Source organism: Mercenaria mercenaria, chromosome 7 (assembly GCF_021730395.1).
Source record: "Mercenaria mercenaria strain notata chromosome 7, MADL_Memer_1, whole genome shotgun sequence".
In the NCBI taxonomy this organism is placed as follows: Eukaryota; Metazoa; Mollusca; class Bivalvia; order Venerida; family Veneridae; genus Mercenaria; species Mercenaria mercenaria.
Genome location: NC_069367.1, coordinates 20,641,007 through 20,661,211, shown reverse-complemented (window position 1 = coordinate 20,661,211; position 20,205 = coordinate 20,641,007). Strand labels below are relative to the sequence as shown.

At 33.6% G+C, this 20,205-nt stretch overlaps 1 protein-coding gene across 3 annotated transcripts in view; it reads left to right on the top strand.

The window, feature by feature from the left end:
* LOC123554780 (uncharacterized) overlaps window positions 1-20,205 on the top strand; it is a 37,497-nt gene that overhangs the window by 11,963 nt on the left and 5,329 nt on the right. For all 3 annotated transcript variants that reach the window (XM_045345124.2, XM_045345125.2, XM_045345126.2), the window contains exons 5-11: window positions 2,669-2,785; window positions 3,216-3,341; window positions 4,640-4,717; window positions 8,009-8,136; window positions 8,975-9,061; window positions 11,660-11,749; window positions 15,638-15,718. In XM_045345124.2, coding sequence (XP_045201059.1) covers window positions 2,669-2,785; window positions 3,216-3,341; window positions 4,640-4,717; window positions 8,009-8,136; window positions 8,975-9,061; window positions 11,660-11,749; window positions 15,638-15,718 — 707 coding nt within the window. The remainder of the gene's footprint in view (window positions 1-2,668; window positions 2,786-3,215; window positions 3,342-4,639; window positions 4,718-8,008; window positions 8,137-8,974; window positions 9,062-11,659; window positions 11,750-15,637; window positions 15,719-20,205) is intronic.

Below are 20,205 nucleotides of genomic sequence, written 5' to 3'. Positions count from 1 at the left end.
AAAACAGTCATTTTTTGCCATTTTTATTTATTTATTTATTTATTTTTTTTTTTTTTTTTTTTTTTGAGAGGGGGGTGGGAGCGAAATTCTGCTCATCGCTAGTCAAAATAGTACGCCTAAACGGTAAAGAAAATAAACAAAACTCGAAGCTGAAACAAGAACATCAAAACTGGTTGAAAAATGACAAAAGTTATGACAGTTTTTATGCTCCAATGCTGGTTTTCATACGTTGCTTTAAACAAAGCATAATATTTGTTACAAATGGGAATGTTTGGTAATTGAATATTAATAATTGTTATTTCAGGAGAAAATAATCCCAATTCGATACAAAATGACGTGATTTTCCCAACTGGAAGGGACCTCGCCCCATTCCCAAAAACAGCGAGTAAAATATTGCAAACTTCTTAAAATAGCTTTTAATATTACAAAGTTCGGATTAGAAGATTTGTCTTACACAATAACTTGTTGAACAACATTGTTATTGATATTTTTTGTACTTAAATATATGTAAGTTGGACGAAATTACACATACTACTGACTACAATAGTATTCAAGATGGCTGCGCCCCTCATGATGTCCGCAAGATACAAACACAAACTAAAGATACTGAGTAGAAGCAATTTTTCAATGTTTAGTAACAGTGACCCCAAATATAATCCAAAGCTAATTCTTCTTCTTGCTGTACACCAAGTTTGATGACAGTATGTAATCTAAACTAAAATTATAAACCAGAAACCACCTGTTTGATGATAACAGTGAGAAGAAAAATATATTTTTGTAACGCGACCTTGAACTTTACCCAATGACATTACAAGTACCTTTAATCACAAAAAAGGGTGGCGCTCCGCAATTAATCCGTTCAACAGCACAAAAAGTAGTTTTGGCCGAACTATTTTCTAACTATTAAGATTAATTGAATTATGCTGACCTTGAACTTGACCCCACTGATTCCATTTACATTCCAAACTTTGGTTTTTCTATAAGATACCAATTTCAATACATCAATGCAAACTAACGTTATTGAGCGGATATTGTTTTTTTTTTTCTATTTTCAGCAACATTGACCTTGACCCTATTGACCTCTTGAGTAAGCTCAAACTACGTCCTATATACCAAGTTTCATTGGAATCGGTCACTCCTAACTCAAGTTATTAAGCGGAAACCAAACTTTGACAAACCCGACCACCCGCCCACCCAATGACATTAGCTATTCTAATAACCAGTTGTATGTACTTTTTCTTTCTTTAAAACCTGGTAAATAATATAATTCTGCATAAGCCGGTGCTAGGAGAGATGAGGGGCGTACCTCTCAAGAACAGATTCAATTAAACCCAGTTTGCTACTATTTAGCTTGGTTGCGTTCTGTACGTGCTTCCAGAGGATCTTCTTAGAGCTTTTATCCTTTGTACGACAGGGAGCGAACGTTTAAGGCTGAGCTGGAACGGTTGACAAATGATTGTAAGTCTGACCATTATCAGTATGTCAGCTGTTAGAAAGACATAATTGTATTGACTGTTTTAATGTAGTTTACAGAATTATTAAATAAAGATATATAGAAAGTCTTGAACGGACAAATGTCAACGGTCAACGACATGATATAATCATATAACCGTATTTGTTATAGCAAAATGAAATGCCTATGGTGTTATTATTTTTATGATACCCGCATTTAATTCAGTCAATGAAATATGAGCTTGTATTTTCTTTAACCATTTGAACGACAATTCTTAACAAATAGTAAGGCAACAACTGAGATATTCTTCTAATATCTAAAGACACTGTAAAGATCAGACAAGAGCTATTTCAGTTTCCCCAATTCATTTCCTTGGATACTATTTGCCTTTAACTTTTATGTTTACTTACCGATGTTATTTATCTGAAATATGTCAGTAGTAGTTAAAACTTCAAACTATGTAAAATCTTCTTTATAAGTAAAACCTAGTTTCTATTTGAAAAACAATTCATATAACCGATTAATTATACTTGAAACATTTTACTGCACATATAAACCGTTTCTTTGTGATTATAGAATCCGTTCAATATATGAGCCGTGCCATGAGAAAACCAACATAGTGGGTTTGCGGCCAGCATGGATCCAGACCAGCCTGCGCATCCGCGCAGTCTGGTCAGGATCCATGCTGTTCGCTTTCAAAGCCTAATGGAATTAGAGAAACTAATAGCGAACAGCATGGATCCTGACCAGACTGCGCGGATGCGCAGGCTGGTCTGGATCCATGCTGGTCGCAAACCCACTATGTTGGTTTTCTCATGGCACGGCTCATATTTCTTCTTAAGCCGTTATTGCGAGAAATAAAGGGTATTGCACATGTAATAACCTCACATAAACAGACTTTACCTAAAAGATTATCGTATTATTTTACATGGTTGCATTCTGTTGGATAATAGAAAATGACTAAAGTAAGTACTCACAATAATGATACCATTATATGATGATCATATAAATATTCAGTCAGTTCCCTACGTTTAGATAACATATAATTACATACCTTAATATAATATTGAAATGTAATTACACGTGAATGTAAATGGATTTTGTACAACAACCACCACTTTTAATAACCAGGCGTTAGCAGTCTGAACTATGCTAAACTAAAATTGACGCTAAATAGCATAAAAATATATTTTAATAATGTATCGTAAATTGTAGATAAAGCAGTATTTAAATCTGTGAAAGGTGCTCGCTCGATCATTTGCTTGGACATATCAGAAAGTATGACTGAAGCTTGGACAGAAGCACATACCTTCTTAACAGACTATCTTGAAGGTATTTATATGATTTCCATAGTATATCAGTTGATTGTTAGAAACCTTAAATTTCCCGTATCTTTCAATAACATACACCTATCGTTCCTTTAAAAATTATGTACTAATAGAATTGAATAAATGTATCAACTTAACATAATAATTTCAAAAACAAAGAAGAGAGATAATTGTTTCAATATTGACTTCAGTCTGCAATGTTTTAAGATTAAGTTCTGGTGGTTTTTCTTTAATTAAATCAGTAGATAAATTGGTACTGAAAGTAATTTGATAAAGTACAGTAACTGTTTCTAAATGGTTATTGCCGTTTCCAAATGCAGATATCACCTCCTGTTAACGTAACTTGTTATATAAAAATCTCTCGGGATTCTGCAGAAGCAATAACACGAAAATAAAACAGGCACTATTCATAGAAAATACTCGTTCTGTTGCAGGCTTAGAAAAGATGTCAAAGTATCAAGATTTGAAAACTGAACATGTTGCCCTTTTAACATTTGGACATGAGACAAAGATTCAAATGGCATACACGGACCGTTTATATGATGTTCGGAAGAAACTTGGTATGTGCCTCATTCTATACATAAGTATAACCTTTGTGGCAATCAAATGTTTTATTCAATCAATCATAATGTCGCAGATGCCTTTGCTGTATATTTGGTATACTTGTAATGCACATGTAAACAATTCTGGATTTCGTAATAACTTTTGTATTGTTCACCACATATTTATAATAGGCCAGACTCGTGGTAGAATGTATACTTGTGGACTTTTCCAACTAGACCCTTAGCATTCATGAAAATATTTTTTTAAACTGTTACAGTTAAACTGCTGGCTTACATTTTGTAAAACATTTCATTTCATTTTAGCAAATTTACAATAACTGAATCAATAGAAAATCCATTGCAGGCAAAAACAAAAAATATATAATCATGATCGGGACATTGGCACACTTACTATTTTATCCAGTGATGAACTTTTACACCTGATTTTTTAGACATCTTGTTTACAGAAAAATACCATCTGCATAAACTCTTTGTGATCCGAATTATAATAAGATATCTTTTTACAGTAAATATGTTCACAGATACACCTACGTTATTGATGACAATGTAATAATTAAAGGAACATATGAAAAGCAGCTTTCGTACCTTATTCTTTTAAATAGTTTCATTCGTAAAAAAAATGAACACATTTTGTAAAAAAAAATGTGAGTTGTAGGACTATAATTCAAATTCTGAGCTCATTTGTCTTGAAAATTAAAGGTACTATCACTACTGAATGTTAAAAAGGTGGTAGGGGCACTATTTTATTAAGATAAAGGTAAAACATTTGTTTATTATAGTGTTATTCCATTTAAATTGCCTAGCCATTTTGACTTAAGCGGCACTTATGTACACATCTATATCCCGCGTCCTTCCCTATGATGCCAGGTACCAATTGGCCACACCTGAACGGATACCAGTGCGGCTAAGACCGTTTGACCTACCGATCTCTAATCCACTAGGCCACGGTGTACACAGTATAAATTAAATGCATTTGGGTTAATAATACCACCGACTCATTTCGCAAGATCTATTTATGACTTAGTAATTTTTCTACATCATGTGTTTGTAAAACAGATGGTTTATTGATATAAAGTTTCAAAATATCTTTAAGCTTGGATATACTTGTTAGCAGATAACAAATAAAAAAATTAAATATAAAAAAAATATTAGTTGGAAAAGTTAATACAAGTTCACAAATTATGCCTTTTAATGATTTAAAATTAATTAGACAAGATAGGATGTCTTCAAATGTATCATAATTTAATACATGCTTGTATCAAATAACCTACTAGTTTTCTCAAAACGTTTGTTAGATGGTATAAAACTTGGTGGACCTACTCAGATGTATGGTGGAATTATGGTAGCTCGAGCAGCGGCGATCATTTCTGAACGTACGTTTCTGTATTCTTTCAATTGCTGATCATTCCAGTAAAGTATGTGTACACATGAGCAATGAATTCTCCTTCATTCATTCAGTTCAGTCCTAATTATTCCGGTAAAGCAGGTGTACACAAGAGCAAGGAGTTCTAGATGTTTGTACCTATTTTCTTTCAATTTCTAATTTTTCAGGTAAAGTAAGTGTACACAAGTTCAGCGATATTTGGATGTATGAACCTATATTCAGTCTTTCTTTCAACTTCTTATCATTCCAGTAAAATAAATGTACACAACTGCAGCGATTTCTGGATGTGTGTACCTTTATTAATTCAACTCCTTCTCATTTCATTACAATATAGTTACACAAAAGCAGTGATTTCTGAATGTGTGTATCTATATTCATTCATTCAATCAGTCACTCAGTTCCGTATCATACTAGTAAAGAAGGTGTACGCAAATTCAGAGATATCTGGATGTATATTTATTTAATTCCTAATCATTCCAGTAAAGTAGATGTACTCAAGATCAGCGATTTCTGAATGTATGTGCTTATATTTATTTAATTCCTAATAATTCCAGTAAAGTAGATGTACTCAAGATCAGCGATTTCTGAATGTATGTGCTTATATTTATTTAATTCCTAATAATTCCAGTAAAGTAGGTGTACTTATGATCAGCGATTACTGGGGGTATGTATCTATATTTATTTAATTCCTAATCATTCCAGTAAAGTAGATGTACTCAAGATCAGCGATTTCTGAATGTATGTGCTTATATTTATTTAATTCCTAATAATTCCAGTAAAGTAGATGTACTCAAGATCAGCGATTACTGGATGTATGTGCTTATATTTATTTAATTCCTAATCATTCCAGTAAAGTAGGTGTACTCAAGATCAGCGATTTCTGGATGTATGCACCTACATTTATTTAATTCCTAATCATTCCAATAAAGAGGATGTACTCAAGATCAGCGGTTCATAGGTGTACGAGGGATGTTCGAAATGAATTGCTTATTTCTACCTGGAGACTTCAAATTTCAAGTTAGCCCAAAAGGGCTCATTTCATGCCCTCGAAGTACTCCCCGTGGCTAGAAATGCAAAGTTTCAGTCGATGTATCCACTTCTTGAAGGCGTCACGGTACGCTGATTTGGGCACAGTAATAAGGTACTGATGAATGGCAGATCCAAGTGCCTGTCGAGACTGGTATTTCCGCCCAGCAAGGAATGATTTCAATTTCGGAAACAAAAGGAAATCACATGGGGCAAGGTCTGGGGAATGCGCGGGGTGAGGCAAAACAGTTACTTTTTCTTTCTTCAAAAACGCCGTTACTATTGCGGAGGTATGAGCGGGGGCATTGTCATGTAGAAGACGGACATGTTTAAAACCAGTGGCAGGGCGTCGTTTCTGATAATACTTTTTCAGTTTCTTCAGTACTACGTCTTTGTAGTACTTTCCGGTGATGCTTTTGCCCTTTTTTCACCGGCACTTTTATTGCGACTCCTTCACCAGAGAAGAAGATTGCATACAAAACCTTCTTTGCACTCAAAGAACGTTTGGCAATTATTGGGCGTTTGCTGTGTTTAGTGGCCCAGATCTTATTGCTAACCTTTCTGACGGGCTCAGAATAATGGACCCAGGTTTCATCACCTGTGACGACATTGGCAAACTGCTTTTTGTCATATTTTGGAAACATTTGAAGCAGCTTTTTGGCCACTTTAACCCGTTGCCTCTTTTGCTCATCAGTCAACAGATGTGGCACCCATCTAGCAGAAATCTTTCTGACTTTCAAATGCTTCTTCAAAATAAGGTGAACCGTTGACAGTGATATGCCTACCTTTCGTGCAATATCACGAACTGTAAATCTGGCATCTCCTTCAATGATTTCCTTTATTTTGGAAACGATTTCTTTACGAGATGCAGATTTTGGCCTACCTGATTTCGGTGCATTTTTGATGGACTCTACACCAGACTCAAATTTCTTTTTCCACCGCCGAACTGTGTCATAAGACACACAAGAAGGTCCATAAGCAGTAGAAAGTTCAGTCATCAGCTGCTTCAAAGAACAACCAAGTTTTGAGCGAGCTTTGATGTAAGCCCGTATTTCATCTTTCTTGTCGACGCTTCTACCAACCATTTTTACTACAGTGGTCAATGATTGCGTGTATTCAAATGGCAAATTTTATGTCCTACACTTAGTCTAACATGTACATTTATACACCGTTGTGTAGGTATTGAATAACCCTATACAGGTAGGTATTGGTTTTTATCGTGCCCCACGTGGATATCGAGCTAGAGGACAATAAGCAATTCATATCGAACACTCCTCGTATGTACCTATATTTATTTATTTCCTAATTATACCAGTAAAGTAGATGTACTCAAGATCAGCGATTTCTGTGTGTATGTACCTATATTTATTTAATTCCTAATTATACCAGTAAAGTAGATGTACTCAAGATCAGCGATTACCGCGTGTATATACCTATATTTATTTAATTCCTAATCATTCCAGTAATAGTAGATATACGCAAGCTCAGCGATTTACGGGTGTATGCACCTATATTTATTAAATTCCAAATTATTCCAGTAAAGTAGATGTACCCAAGATCAGCGATTTCTGGGTGTATGTTCCTATATGTATTTAATTCCTAATCATTCCAGTAAAGTAGATGTACTCAAGATCAGCGATTTCTGGGTGTATGTACTTATATTTATTTAATTCCTAAGTTCATTCAGTTCCTAATCATTCTAATAAAATAGATATACATCAGTTCAGGGATTTCTGGATGTATGTACCTTTTACTCAAGTAACGTGTACACAAGAGCTGAAATGATAATACATGTACCCCATAGAAGAACATGAGAAAATCATAACTTTTCCGAGACGAAGTGTAATCATTTTTAAACATTTAGGCCAAGTGTATGCGATTTCACTTTACGATGCTGTTGTGTTGCATGCTTACATTAAACATAAACACTAAATAATGTTTTTATGTTTTTCGCCATATTCTTAGAATTTATTACTAGTACTTTGTATGCTCGAATCTTTTCATTTTCAATTTGATGGTTGTCGCATTTTCGAATTTCAAAACTAATTGATACAATCATTTAAACTTTAATTGTGGTTCCTACAGTTACATAAATTTTTATCTGCTCATGTTTTTTTTTTTGGGGGGGGGGGGGTGTTGTTGTTTTTTGTTTTTTTTTTTGCTGACTTGGTATTGTTTTAACCGAAGACAAGGCATCAAACAAACAAAGTTTCTTGTATTTATTTTATATTCTTTCTAATTAAAATAATTCCAGATCATTTAGAACGACTAAGTAATGATGCCCCTGTCTATACGAAGGTTATTATGGTAACTGATGGAAGACCAACAGAATTGAATTTATTTGCTGGTCCAGATATTCCAAATAACAACAAACTGGACGAGGTAGGGTTTCAAAACATAAGTTATGGTATTCTTTTTCACGGTGATATTGTATTTTCTTATAATTGATTTATCATTTATTTCACGAATGAAACTTAATTATTGCAGTGACGCAATGACGTGATGCATTTCACAGGCATCGTACTGGTTAATTTTGTCTGTTCAAAATGTAAGATAACTTCTGTTCTATTCTTCTCTAATCTGTGCCTTTAATAGGTCAGTGAATGCTTTTTTACGATATTGTATTTTGTTTCATGTTTTGATCTGTTTACCTTAAATTTAAAATGGTAGGTATCTTATTACCGTAATGTAATTTTAGATTCTTTCTGTAATAGTTCAATTACCATTTTTGTTGAACATAATATAAATGTTTTTTATGTAAAGCATATTTGAACGTATTTTGATATGAAAAGGGTGCTATATAAATGTGGTATATAATAATAATAATAAAAGGAAGTAATGTTTATTTCTTTGTATATGTAATAAAAAAAATAAATGTCATATTAATGCACATGAATAAAATAGGAAAAAAAGGAAACATTACAGGCCGTTCAACACGACAAAAATGAAAATGTTACAGGGCTCGGTTTAACCCCAGTTTGCACAGATTGTCTATAGTGTGGAAAGTAGTTATCTGTACAAGGAGTGCAATAGAATAAAGGGCAACGCGTTGGACGTTATTTACATAGCTCCGTTTTGAGCCTAATCTTATACTCCTAACACGCACCATATTCAATGGTGTATTCTTTGTTGCGAGAACATTTCAATAGAATCTCGTGATTTCTTTTAATCCATGTAAACAGAACTAAATTTAGTTTCAAGTCATGATTTCTATATATAGACAAAGGCAGAAATATTACAACAACTGGAACGTTTACGTCCGTACAGCGTTGATGTGTATTTTGTTCCTGTTGGCAGTTCAGACATGGTATGTAAAAATATGGTGAAAAAAGATTTGTAACATAAATTCCGAAATGAAAACTATTCATGAAGTCATAAGACGTCATTAGACATTTTGTTTTGATTGCAAATTTAAACAAATATTGCATTCAGTTATAAATCATTTTAAATTATTATCAGTATTCATGAGCAAATTCAATTTAAGTATGAAATAAATGTCCTTTTAAATATTCTTCAGTTGACTCTATGTGCCAGTTAAGTGGTATAAGATCTTTTATAAATAGCTCCCAATCAATAACAAGACAGTTCCTCGACTTTGGGCATTCAACCTTAATAGCATGAGTCTCTGTGGTCAACAGATGACCCAAGTTGTTTTGGGGTTCAGTAGAACAAGGCCCAAGGTCAATGTCACAGTGATTTTAATATCAAAATTATTTCTGATTAATAGCTTGAGACAGCTTAGATCTACACTACAGCCATCACACTTCGTAGCAATATTGTCCATGATCCCTTTCGCTTTGGAATTAGTATGTCAAAGTTCAAGACCACAGTGACAAAGATTGAAAACAGTTTCCATTGGTTAATAATCAAGCTTATGACTGCCCACCTCATATAATGATTGTCTGCGATCAGTAGATTGTTTTTGGAGTCAATAGGTTAAAGGTCAATGTCATTGAAACTGAAATTGAGACTTAAATGGTTACTACAGAATTCTGAGGCTACGACTGTTTTAAAGCAGGGTTGTCTATGGTAAGCAAATGACCCCGATTGTTTTAGAGTTAAATGTCAGTCACAGTGGCCTCGAGACTAAAATGTTAACGTTGTATAGCCGGAGAACGCTTAAGACCTTGACTATCAAACTTGCTTGCTAATCTACCTTCACTAGATTAACTCTATTGTTGTTGTTTTGTTTAGACATTCGGTCAAAGGTCGAGGCTACAACATACAATACACCCAGTTACCTCTGCCGAGTCAACATGGTAGTAATGTATGTTTTACAAAAAGCTCTTGTTAAGAATACAAAATGTACTCGCTATCAAAATGAAAAGAAACGAAAACAGCTGTTTCATTCCTTTTAAGTATTTCTCTTTACGAGTCTTGCAAAGCTTTGCAATTAAAATGGTACACAGTAGAACCCTCTAAACCATTTACATATAAAGCTGATATGACTTTAACTGGCCAATGTTTCCAGTACAAGCGTATTTTGTTTATTATACATGGTAATTGGCCCCTGTAACTCGCTTACCCCTGTTTTCCTGGCACGATTACAATACAATTTTGTCCAGACCTATACAAATACCTCTTTAAACTTCTCACTAGTTTAGAAATGAAATAAAGAAAACTACATTTTAGCAATTAGAAATCCTCAAAACTGGAAATCCCTATATACGTTACGAGAATTTTGTTCAAAACCCGTCCTGTTAAGGAGGTAGGTTACCTTGATATTTGTATGTGCGCATGCCAAACCGGAAGCTAACGTGACAATTTACGACGACGTTTACGACAAACTAAATGTGTTTGTATATCCATTCTTCTGAAAAATAATCATGAACCTGTCTCCGATCTGATGCTTCATGGTTTCATAATGCAGAAATAATGAATAAATTGCCTCAGAAACGCTTCAAAACACTGTTGACTTAAAATGACGTCATTGACGTCATGACGTTACGTGTCAGTTACCGCGCAAAATTAATAGCTTTTATTTTGAAAGTACGTAATTTTGTGCATTTGCTATATTTGAACTATTCTTAAACAGCCATTATTTGCTGAAATATTATTTATGAGTCTTTCGCTCTGAATAATGATCAATATTTTGCTTCTTTTATGTAGTTATATTGAAATGTTATGCGGAACGTAAGAAAATGGATGATGGCAACTGATGTTATTGGGAATATAGTTGGGTGAAATGTGACTTATTATGGCCATTTTTTCAAACAAAAATCGGGCAGTTTGATTTGTAATACCTATTATTCAGTTCCCGTTGATAATTTGTTACTTATATACTAAAACTATGCTCCAAAGTTGTTCAAATGTCAGTAGAAGATTGTGGTTTCTTGAATTAAATTGATGTTACCATGGAAACGAAGCCCGTGACCTATATATCTAAATGTAAAATTCAAAAGCGTTGACACTTGTCTATTTAAGGAACACAGCTTCAGCTTTTTATTTACATTTCAACAATATCCATGAGACTAATATCAGCATGCAGAACGATTTTTCCATAAAAATGTCAGACGAGGGGTTCTGTTGTAAGTATTTTAAGCTGTGAAATTTGTTTAAATAAATACAAATAACACGAAAATATTACTTACGTTAGAAATAAAAACCAAAATACACTGAAAAGTGTTAAATGTCCGTATTTTCCTTCTTCTTTCAATATAAAATACCTTTTGAGGGTCATGTACTTCAAACCTGGATAAAAATTGTACTTGAAGGGACAGAGATAAATGAAATTGAGATTGTAGCAGTTAAAACATTAAATTACACGAAATACAAAAAATTGCTGCGGTTTAACTAATTTGAATTTACCCTGGTAACAAGGTAACCTACCTCCTTATAGATATGTTTCTCTCTAATATTCAAAAGTGATAAATCTGACATTTGACATATATCATATATATTGAAGGAGTTTATCGATACGATGGTCATTTGTTCAAATGGAATTCTTCTAGACTACAGACAAGGAAATCGTTTGTCTAGGAGGCAATCCTTGATGGTAAGTAATTTATTGATATATCATTGCATGTTGTTACATGATAAATTCCTAAACACAACTGATGTTTGGAAACTTGGACAAATAGCCTGTGATAGGTAGATGTTATTTTCCGTGTTCAATAATAGTGTACGCTACATGTAAATATACACATTTTAATTTTGTAAATTTGGATTTACAAATATGCCTACAGTAAAATCTGTACAGATATACGAAGTAAATAACTTGAATTTTGACTTCTCAAATGTTTAATGATCCTACATATACCCCTATCAAACTGAAATCACAATCGTTATTGTCCAGGTACACGCTCAATTTTTAAAAAATCCAAAGCGAGAGACAAAAGTGTCCAAGATCGCTCACCTGTTACAATTTGGTAGACAGTCATGCAAGAAATATTTTTGTCAAATTACTTTGAAACCAGGCCTGCATATTCAAACGGAATTATAGTGTAAAGCCTTAGAGAGAAAACTACCATTTGCCATTAATTTATAAAATGGTTTTTATTTCCGTACGCCTTCTACGTTATCCGGATAAATGATGTTTCGCATTTACTTCCGGTTTATCAGTCTTGGGAATACCTTAAACGGAACCAACCATCTTTATCAGACCTGTTTATATATATTAACATTGAACGTTGTTCCCTGCAAGCATATGCCGAAACCACAATTACATGACGGAACCTTGCCTGTCAGTACGAATGTCCGAGTTATAATAATGCCTTAATTATTACTTTTAATTCTCATCTTCCTCTCCAAAGTTCACTCTAGAAATTAAATAGGAATTTGTAAACCGTAGCTTCCTTAGCAAAAGAAATAGACTGCAGTATCGATATTTAAAAGTGCGAAAAGTGCTCTTACAGACGCGCCACAAAATACTGACTGTATTCTGTAAGTATCAAGACAATGTGTTTAATGTCTAAACATTTGTAATGAATGCACGCAGCGGTATGCATAGTATTTGTTGTATTAAGTTGGGTGTAGATCACACTATTTCTACAGGGTAAGATATTTATTTATCTAAGTTTAAACAACAAAAAAAATGATAAAATGAGATTGTCTGAATATGATCGTAGATAAAGTAAGGAAAACACATTATTTCAGGGAGGGCTTAGATTGTCCACCTGTCATCTTGTAGTATAGCTTTCACGAAGTTCATGTGGGAGGAAAAAGTAGATCACCAGGTTGTGGTGGATCTTTAAATGTTATTTTAGTCTAATGTAGCTCATTTCATAACATAGATATTTTTATATAGAAACAACCATCAAAGATCGCTTAATAAGGCTGATATTGTTGTGAAGAAAGCAGTATCAAAAATCGCTATATAAGTTTAATATTCTTAAAGATTGATGTGATTATATAAACCACTATCAAAGATAGCTTTATAAGGATGATATGGTTATATAGAAACCACTATCCTAGATTGATATATATTGATGATATGGTTACATAGACACCACTATCAAAGATCGATATATATTGATGATATGGCTACATAGACACCACTATCAAAGATCGATATATATTGATGATATGGCTACATAGACACCACTATCAAAGATCGGTATATATTGAAGATATGGCTACATAGACACCACTATCAAAGATCGATATGTAAGGATAATATGGTTACATAGACACCGCTATCCAAGATCGATATATATTGATGATAAGGCTACAAAGACACCACTATCAAAGATCGATATGTAAGGATGATATGATTATATAGAAACCACTATCAAAGATCGCTTTATAAGGATGATACGGTTATATAGAAACAAACCACTATCAAAGATCGCTTTATAAGGATGATACGGTTATATAGAAACAAACCACTATCAAAGATCGCTTTATAAGGTTGATACGGTTATATTGAAACAAACCGCTATCAAAGATCGCTTTATAAGGATGATACGGTTATATAGAAACAAACCGCTATCAAAGATCGCTTTATAAGGATGATACGGTTATATAGAAACAAACCGCTAGCAAAGATCACTATATAAGGATGATACGGTTATATAGAAACAAACCACTATCAAAGATTGCTTTATAAGGATGATACGCTTAAATAGAAACAAGCCACTATCAAAGATCGCTTTATAAGGACGATACGGTTATATAGAAACAAACTACTATCAAAGATCGCTTTATAAGGACGATACGGTTACATAGAAACAAACCACTATCAAAGATCGCTTTATAAGGACGATACGGTTACATAGAAACAAACCACTATCAAAGATCGCTTTATAAGGTTGATACGGTTATATAGAAACAAACCACTATCAAAGATCGCTTTATAAGGTTGATACGGTTATATAGAAACAAACCACTATCAAAGATCGCTTTATAAGGTTGATATCGGTTATATAGAAACACTATCAAAATCGTTTAATAGGATGATGCTATATATACCACTATCAAAGATCGTTTATAAGGTTGATAAGGTTTATACAAACCACTATCAAAGACCGCTTTAAAGGATGATACGTTTATATAGAAACAAACCACTATCATAGATCGATTCATTAGGTTTGATTACTTGGTATAAAGAAACAACCACTAATCAAAGTCACTATAAAGGATGATACGGTTATACAGAACAACCACTTCAAAGATCACTTTAAAGTTGAATTTCGGTTATATCAGAAATCAACACTATCAAGATCGCTTTATAATGATGATACGGTTATATAGAAACAAACCACTATCAAAGATCGCTTTATAAGGATGATACGGTTATATAGAAACAAACCACTATCAAAGATCGCTTTATAAGATCGCTTTATAAGGATGATACGGTTATATAGAAACAAACCACTATCAAAGATCGCTTTATAAGGATGATACGGTTATGTAGAACGGTTATGTATAAACAAACCAATATCAAAGATCGCTTTATAAGGATGATACGGTTATATAGAAACAAACCGCTATCAAAGATCGCTTTATGGGGATGATACGGTTATATAGAAACAAACCGCTATCAAAGATCGCTTTATGGGGATGATACGGTTATATAGAAACAAACCGCTATCAAAGTTCGCTTTATGGGGATGATACGGTTATATAGAAACAAACCGCTATCAAAGATCGCTTTATAAGGATGATACGGTTATATAGAAACAAACCGCTATCAAAGATCGCTTTATTAGGATGATACGGTTATAGAGAAACAAACCGCTATCAAAGATCGCTTTATAAGGATGATACGGTTATATAGACACAAACCACTATCAAAGATCGCTTTATAAGGATGATCCGGTTATATAGAAACAAACCACTATCAAAGATCGCTTTATAAGGATGATGCAGTTATATAGAAACAAACCACTATCAAAGATCGCTTTATAAGGTTGATATGGTTATATAGAAAGCACTATCAGAAATCCGTTTACAATGTTGATTTTGCTATATAGTCACCACTATCAGAAATCGGTTTATAAGGTTGATGTTGTTGTTTCAAAAGCACTATTAAAACTCGATATATATAAGGTTGATGATTTATATAGCAACACCATCTCGATTGATATCCAGAGATTCATCGTGTGTTTTTGTCAGTCTACTTGTATTGAGAAACACACTAGATAGCAAACAATAAGCATTCTGGTTAACAGACAGAGCATTTACTGATATACTGATAACTTCCGTTTCTTTTCAAGTTTCCGTTTCTAATATCGATATATATTGATGATATGGTTACATAAACACCACTATCAAAGATCGATATGTTAGGATGATATGGTTACATAGACACCGCTATCCAAGATCGATATGAAAGGATGATATGTTTACATAAGCACCGCTATCCAAGATTAATATATATTGATGATATGTTTCTTTTCAAGTTTCTGTTCTATATTTTATCGTGTCGTTTAATTTATTTCAGGCACAGCTCTTGAATCCATTGCAACCGACGCCATATGTTCAGCTAAGTGGATCGATAACTGGTCTGTCTGAAGACGACAAGGTAATTATCAACTGTATACCAGGTTCGTTTTGTAGGGCCACATTGCCGCTGACTACGCAAATAGCTTGCTTCCCACACAATACCGAAGGCATTTCATTCATTTTAATGTAACATTTAATATTCCAAATATATTGTGAGTATTCTGAACGCCGCATACGCAATCTGTTTTGCAAGAACTTTGTTTGTACTGTGCCACATCTAAAATAAAGTTGGCTGGGCTTCTTTTTTCCATATATTTGTTTTATGTAAAAGCACTGTAACATATTTGCTTTTCTAGCCGGTCTAATCAGGAACATACATCGTCTCACTTATACGATAAAGAAAATTCGACGTCAACGCTAGCTAGTAAATCATATTACGTGTGAATAGGTTTAAATAAATGCACGCTGAAAACAGAAATGTGATGACTGTAATCAGTTGAAATTGCTTACAAGTAGTTTTTAATCATGTTGAATCATATTACATGTAACTGTGATATATGGTGGCTGGCAATTTCGTTATTCGACGCCGCCCAGAAGGCGGCGTCGAGTATATGGGATACACTTTTATTTCGGACCCTGTAAAGATGGTAATGAATAGTTTCGGAGTGATAAACTGAACACAGTGAATAGTTTGTAAATGGATCAACGATATTGCATAATAGATTTTAGTGAATAAACAAAATATAGGTTATAACACACTAAATAGCCACCACTATATATTCTATATAAAATGACAAGTTTTCACAATGCTGCAATACACACCTATACCCATTTTAAATTTCTTTAACTTACATTTTCTTGTAGAATAACATTTATACTGTAAAAATATCCAAAGAAAAGTAGGGGTCATGTTTGATGCAAGAAAAATATTTCTGGTCAAACGGACACACCGTAATTTTTACACTGAAATGACAATCACAATTTAGGGTAGGGGTGTATGAATAAATTTCACATGTTAAATCAGTTTGGAGTCTTTTTTCAACATGCAAATGCTACCAGTATATCAAGTATAGGCATGCAATATGATTTCAACCAATATATAGCAATGATTTCAAGGAAAAATCCTTCTTACAGCAAAAAAACTGAGAACTATTTGAATCCGCCATTATGCGACTACCATTTTTTCAAAGGTGCTCAGGCTATTTAGTGTCTGTATGCCTATAGCAAAAAGAAAACATAAAAAATGTATGTAATGCAACTTATTATGTGATTTAAAACAATGCTATCTGTCTTTCCATTCCTTATTTGTAGAGCAGAAAATATTTTTTTATTTACAATTTCGTCAAAATGTTGATCCGATTTATTGATAAGGCAGGTTACTCTGTAAGTCAAGTTTCCTATTTCTGATCTTAGCATGACCTACTTACCTATCTCATTTTCTATAAATAGAACACACCGCGGATATACCATACTGCAACGCGTGAATTGCCTGGACAATGTTCATGTATTTTACCTTTCAGTAAACTTCGAAGAGAATATTAAAAAGTAAAAATACGGAAAAATACAATTTGCCTGCATAAAATTCCTTGAAAAAAACGTATTAACAAACTAAATAAAGGAATCAATAAGCATATATGATCATGTTGAAATGCGAATGGCTTTTGCAGCACATCTCGTTGTGTCGTTATGGAAAGTTCCTGAATCAGCCACCTTCGTAATCTAATCAATAACAGGGTCATAAAGAGCGGACGCAGTGGTCCAGAGCCCCCGCTGCTCCAACTAAGAATTACAAACAACGATATACAGTACCCGTGTATGGGTGTTTTACACCTGGCAAGCTAAAACAGGGGAAACTTTTGGAATTTGAGCGTCTTCTGTATCTTGCACTATCCTCCCAATCAATCTACTTGAGGGGTTCCCATATGGGTAGCCGGTGGCGACTATAAAGAAGCTTAAACACAAACGAACTGTGCCATAATATCCTGCAATCATAAGTCTTTTCTGATTGCATAAAAAAGTCCTTTATAAAGCCCTTCGATATATGAAAGTTCTTTCTTGATACACGTTGTAATTTTAACCTAATGTAAGAAAATCTAACAAACCATCATACTGTTTAAAAAGAATTATTTGATTAATCCTTTATCCATATACTTTATCTGATATTGGAGGCAGTAACATTCTGAGAGGTATGAACTAGACATATCGTATCACAGAAAGTTTAATTTATATTAACTGGAAAATTACATGAGATATCAATCAACAAGAGATTACTTTACTCCCTAACATTTTTTATTTACATCTGAAGGTACTGCAATAAGGAATTACTCCCACCACTTCTGCTTGATCTGACCAAGAGGAACACCACCCTTGCCTCACCGGCCAAGAGGCACACCCTGTGCTGTCTCGTCCGTCGACCAAGAGAAACACAATTTCCCACCCCATGCGAAAACACAGACGCACCCACACACACAGACAAACATACACACTCCGCTTAATAAACTTTTAGAAATACAAAAAAGGGGGTGGGGGTTCCAGCCGTGGTCAAATTGACTTCCTTTCTGTCAATAATTTTCTGGTGAGAGTAAATAGTCATTTCTCTTAGCTGAGTAAGTTTGACCACTGACCACTTAGTAAAAAGAAAGTTGTATACTATTAACAGGCAATCATTTCAATAAGTGCTCTATTATATGACAGCAGAAATGAATATTTACAACTTTATTTTCAATTATTGCATTATTAATCCTGCAAACATACGTTGACTTTAGACCAGTGATATAGCTAACAATAATTGTCCTGGCTGTCGGAATGGCGATGAACTAGATGTTACCTGCTGTCGATACCTCTCAGTTTTCAAATCGTAAAGCCAATAATTATTTGGTTTCAAACATGTTTTCAGAGAAAGTGCAGATGCAAAGGTATACTTGTCATATAGATAAAAAGAATAACGCTAAATTTTGACTTTCAAGGTTTTTCCTTCACTTCAAGGAGAACTGTGAGCGAAACTGAATTTTACACGCTAAGGATGACTTCAAGCAATTTGGTTCCTTTCATATATAGTATCAAACACAGGAAAATACCATTTTCATGATTTATACAGTAGTAGTTTCGTAGGAAATGAATTTCAGAAATAATATTTCAAAGAGATGGTATACCAGTATTCAGAATATAGAAGAATGGAAATATAGACATTGTCATTGACTGGCTTTGGTCTCTTGTTTTTTCTTTAAGATATCCAATAGCCTTCTTTCACTAAAATAGGTATTTACTTCGAATGTAAATATATTTAACTTTACTAACTGTTAACTTACTGCCACTTTTTGAATTAAGATCTGGTAAGAATTTCTATTGTTTCAATCACCTGTTATTAGTTAGGGCCATTCACAGCGTTGCAATGAGATAAAACAGATCCCTTGTATTCACAAAGATATTGAGGATTTCTCTAATGACATTATATTGGAAGAAATTTTAATATCAAATGTGTATTACAAAATGCTAAAATATCTCAATTGTAACGTGGCCTTAAGTACTAGTAATACTAAAAGTTTCGACAGTTGCACAGCCTCCATATAAAACGTCCAGTAACACAGATTAAAAATAAAGGATTATTGGGACTTTCGGATTAAAGGTTTCGGCAAGCTTCTCATTTTCAGTATATTATCAACTACCTCTATTATCAATAGTCCGCACAAACGAATTTGTGTTGATAAAAGAATGTTATCTGTGTAAAAGGCAGGTCCCCGAAAAGTCAAGGTCACAGGGGAAAATCATTGCAATAGTTTTTGTTAAAGTTTTATGGCAAGCTATTCTCTGTTTCAATACTATGACTGAAAATGAAGTATAAAAGTAAGAAATATACTTAAGCAATACTTAGGTTCGTTATATCGTGCTTCAATAGAAATATCATATTTAAGTGACTGAAATGAGTACTGCAGACAAATACTACTAACCATGGTATAATTTAGCTATAAATACATTGGTATAGAATAAATCAACATAAAATGACTATAACTTAAGCAATAGCACAATTTTAAAATAACAGACTTAACTAAGTAATTACTTAAGTTTTTTCGTGAAATTGGGGCCGGTTGGATCTTTTTTACGCACATAAGTTAATTTTTCCTCACCTGATACACACTGTCGCAAAGAAGCATCTCGTTATTACATTCAAGGACAGTTATAAATTAATATTTACTCCAACTTCTTCCCATACCTTTGAAACAACATTTGTATATAAACATGCGAAAACAAATGTATTTCTTTATGACATCACCTACAAATCCTGCGCTTCGTTTGAATACGCTACTTTAAGAAATTACAAAACAAAATTCCTTTTTGCTTTATATTTCCTATAATTTGTAAACAAGACATGCAAGAAAAATAATTTGTAATTCGTTGTAGGTGCAGATGGGATTATCCAGTTCTCGGTTAACTGTATTGGCGATAACTCGACAGAGCCTCGTTATCACCAAAACAGTTACCCTCGAAACGGGAATTCCGATCTGCTTCACATCTCGATAGATCTATTTCATCGTTATTCTGTCAGCAAGGTTGATGAATATTAACAAC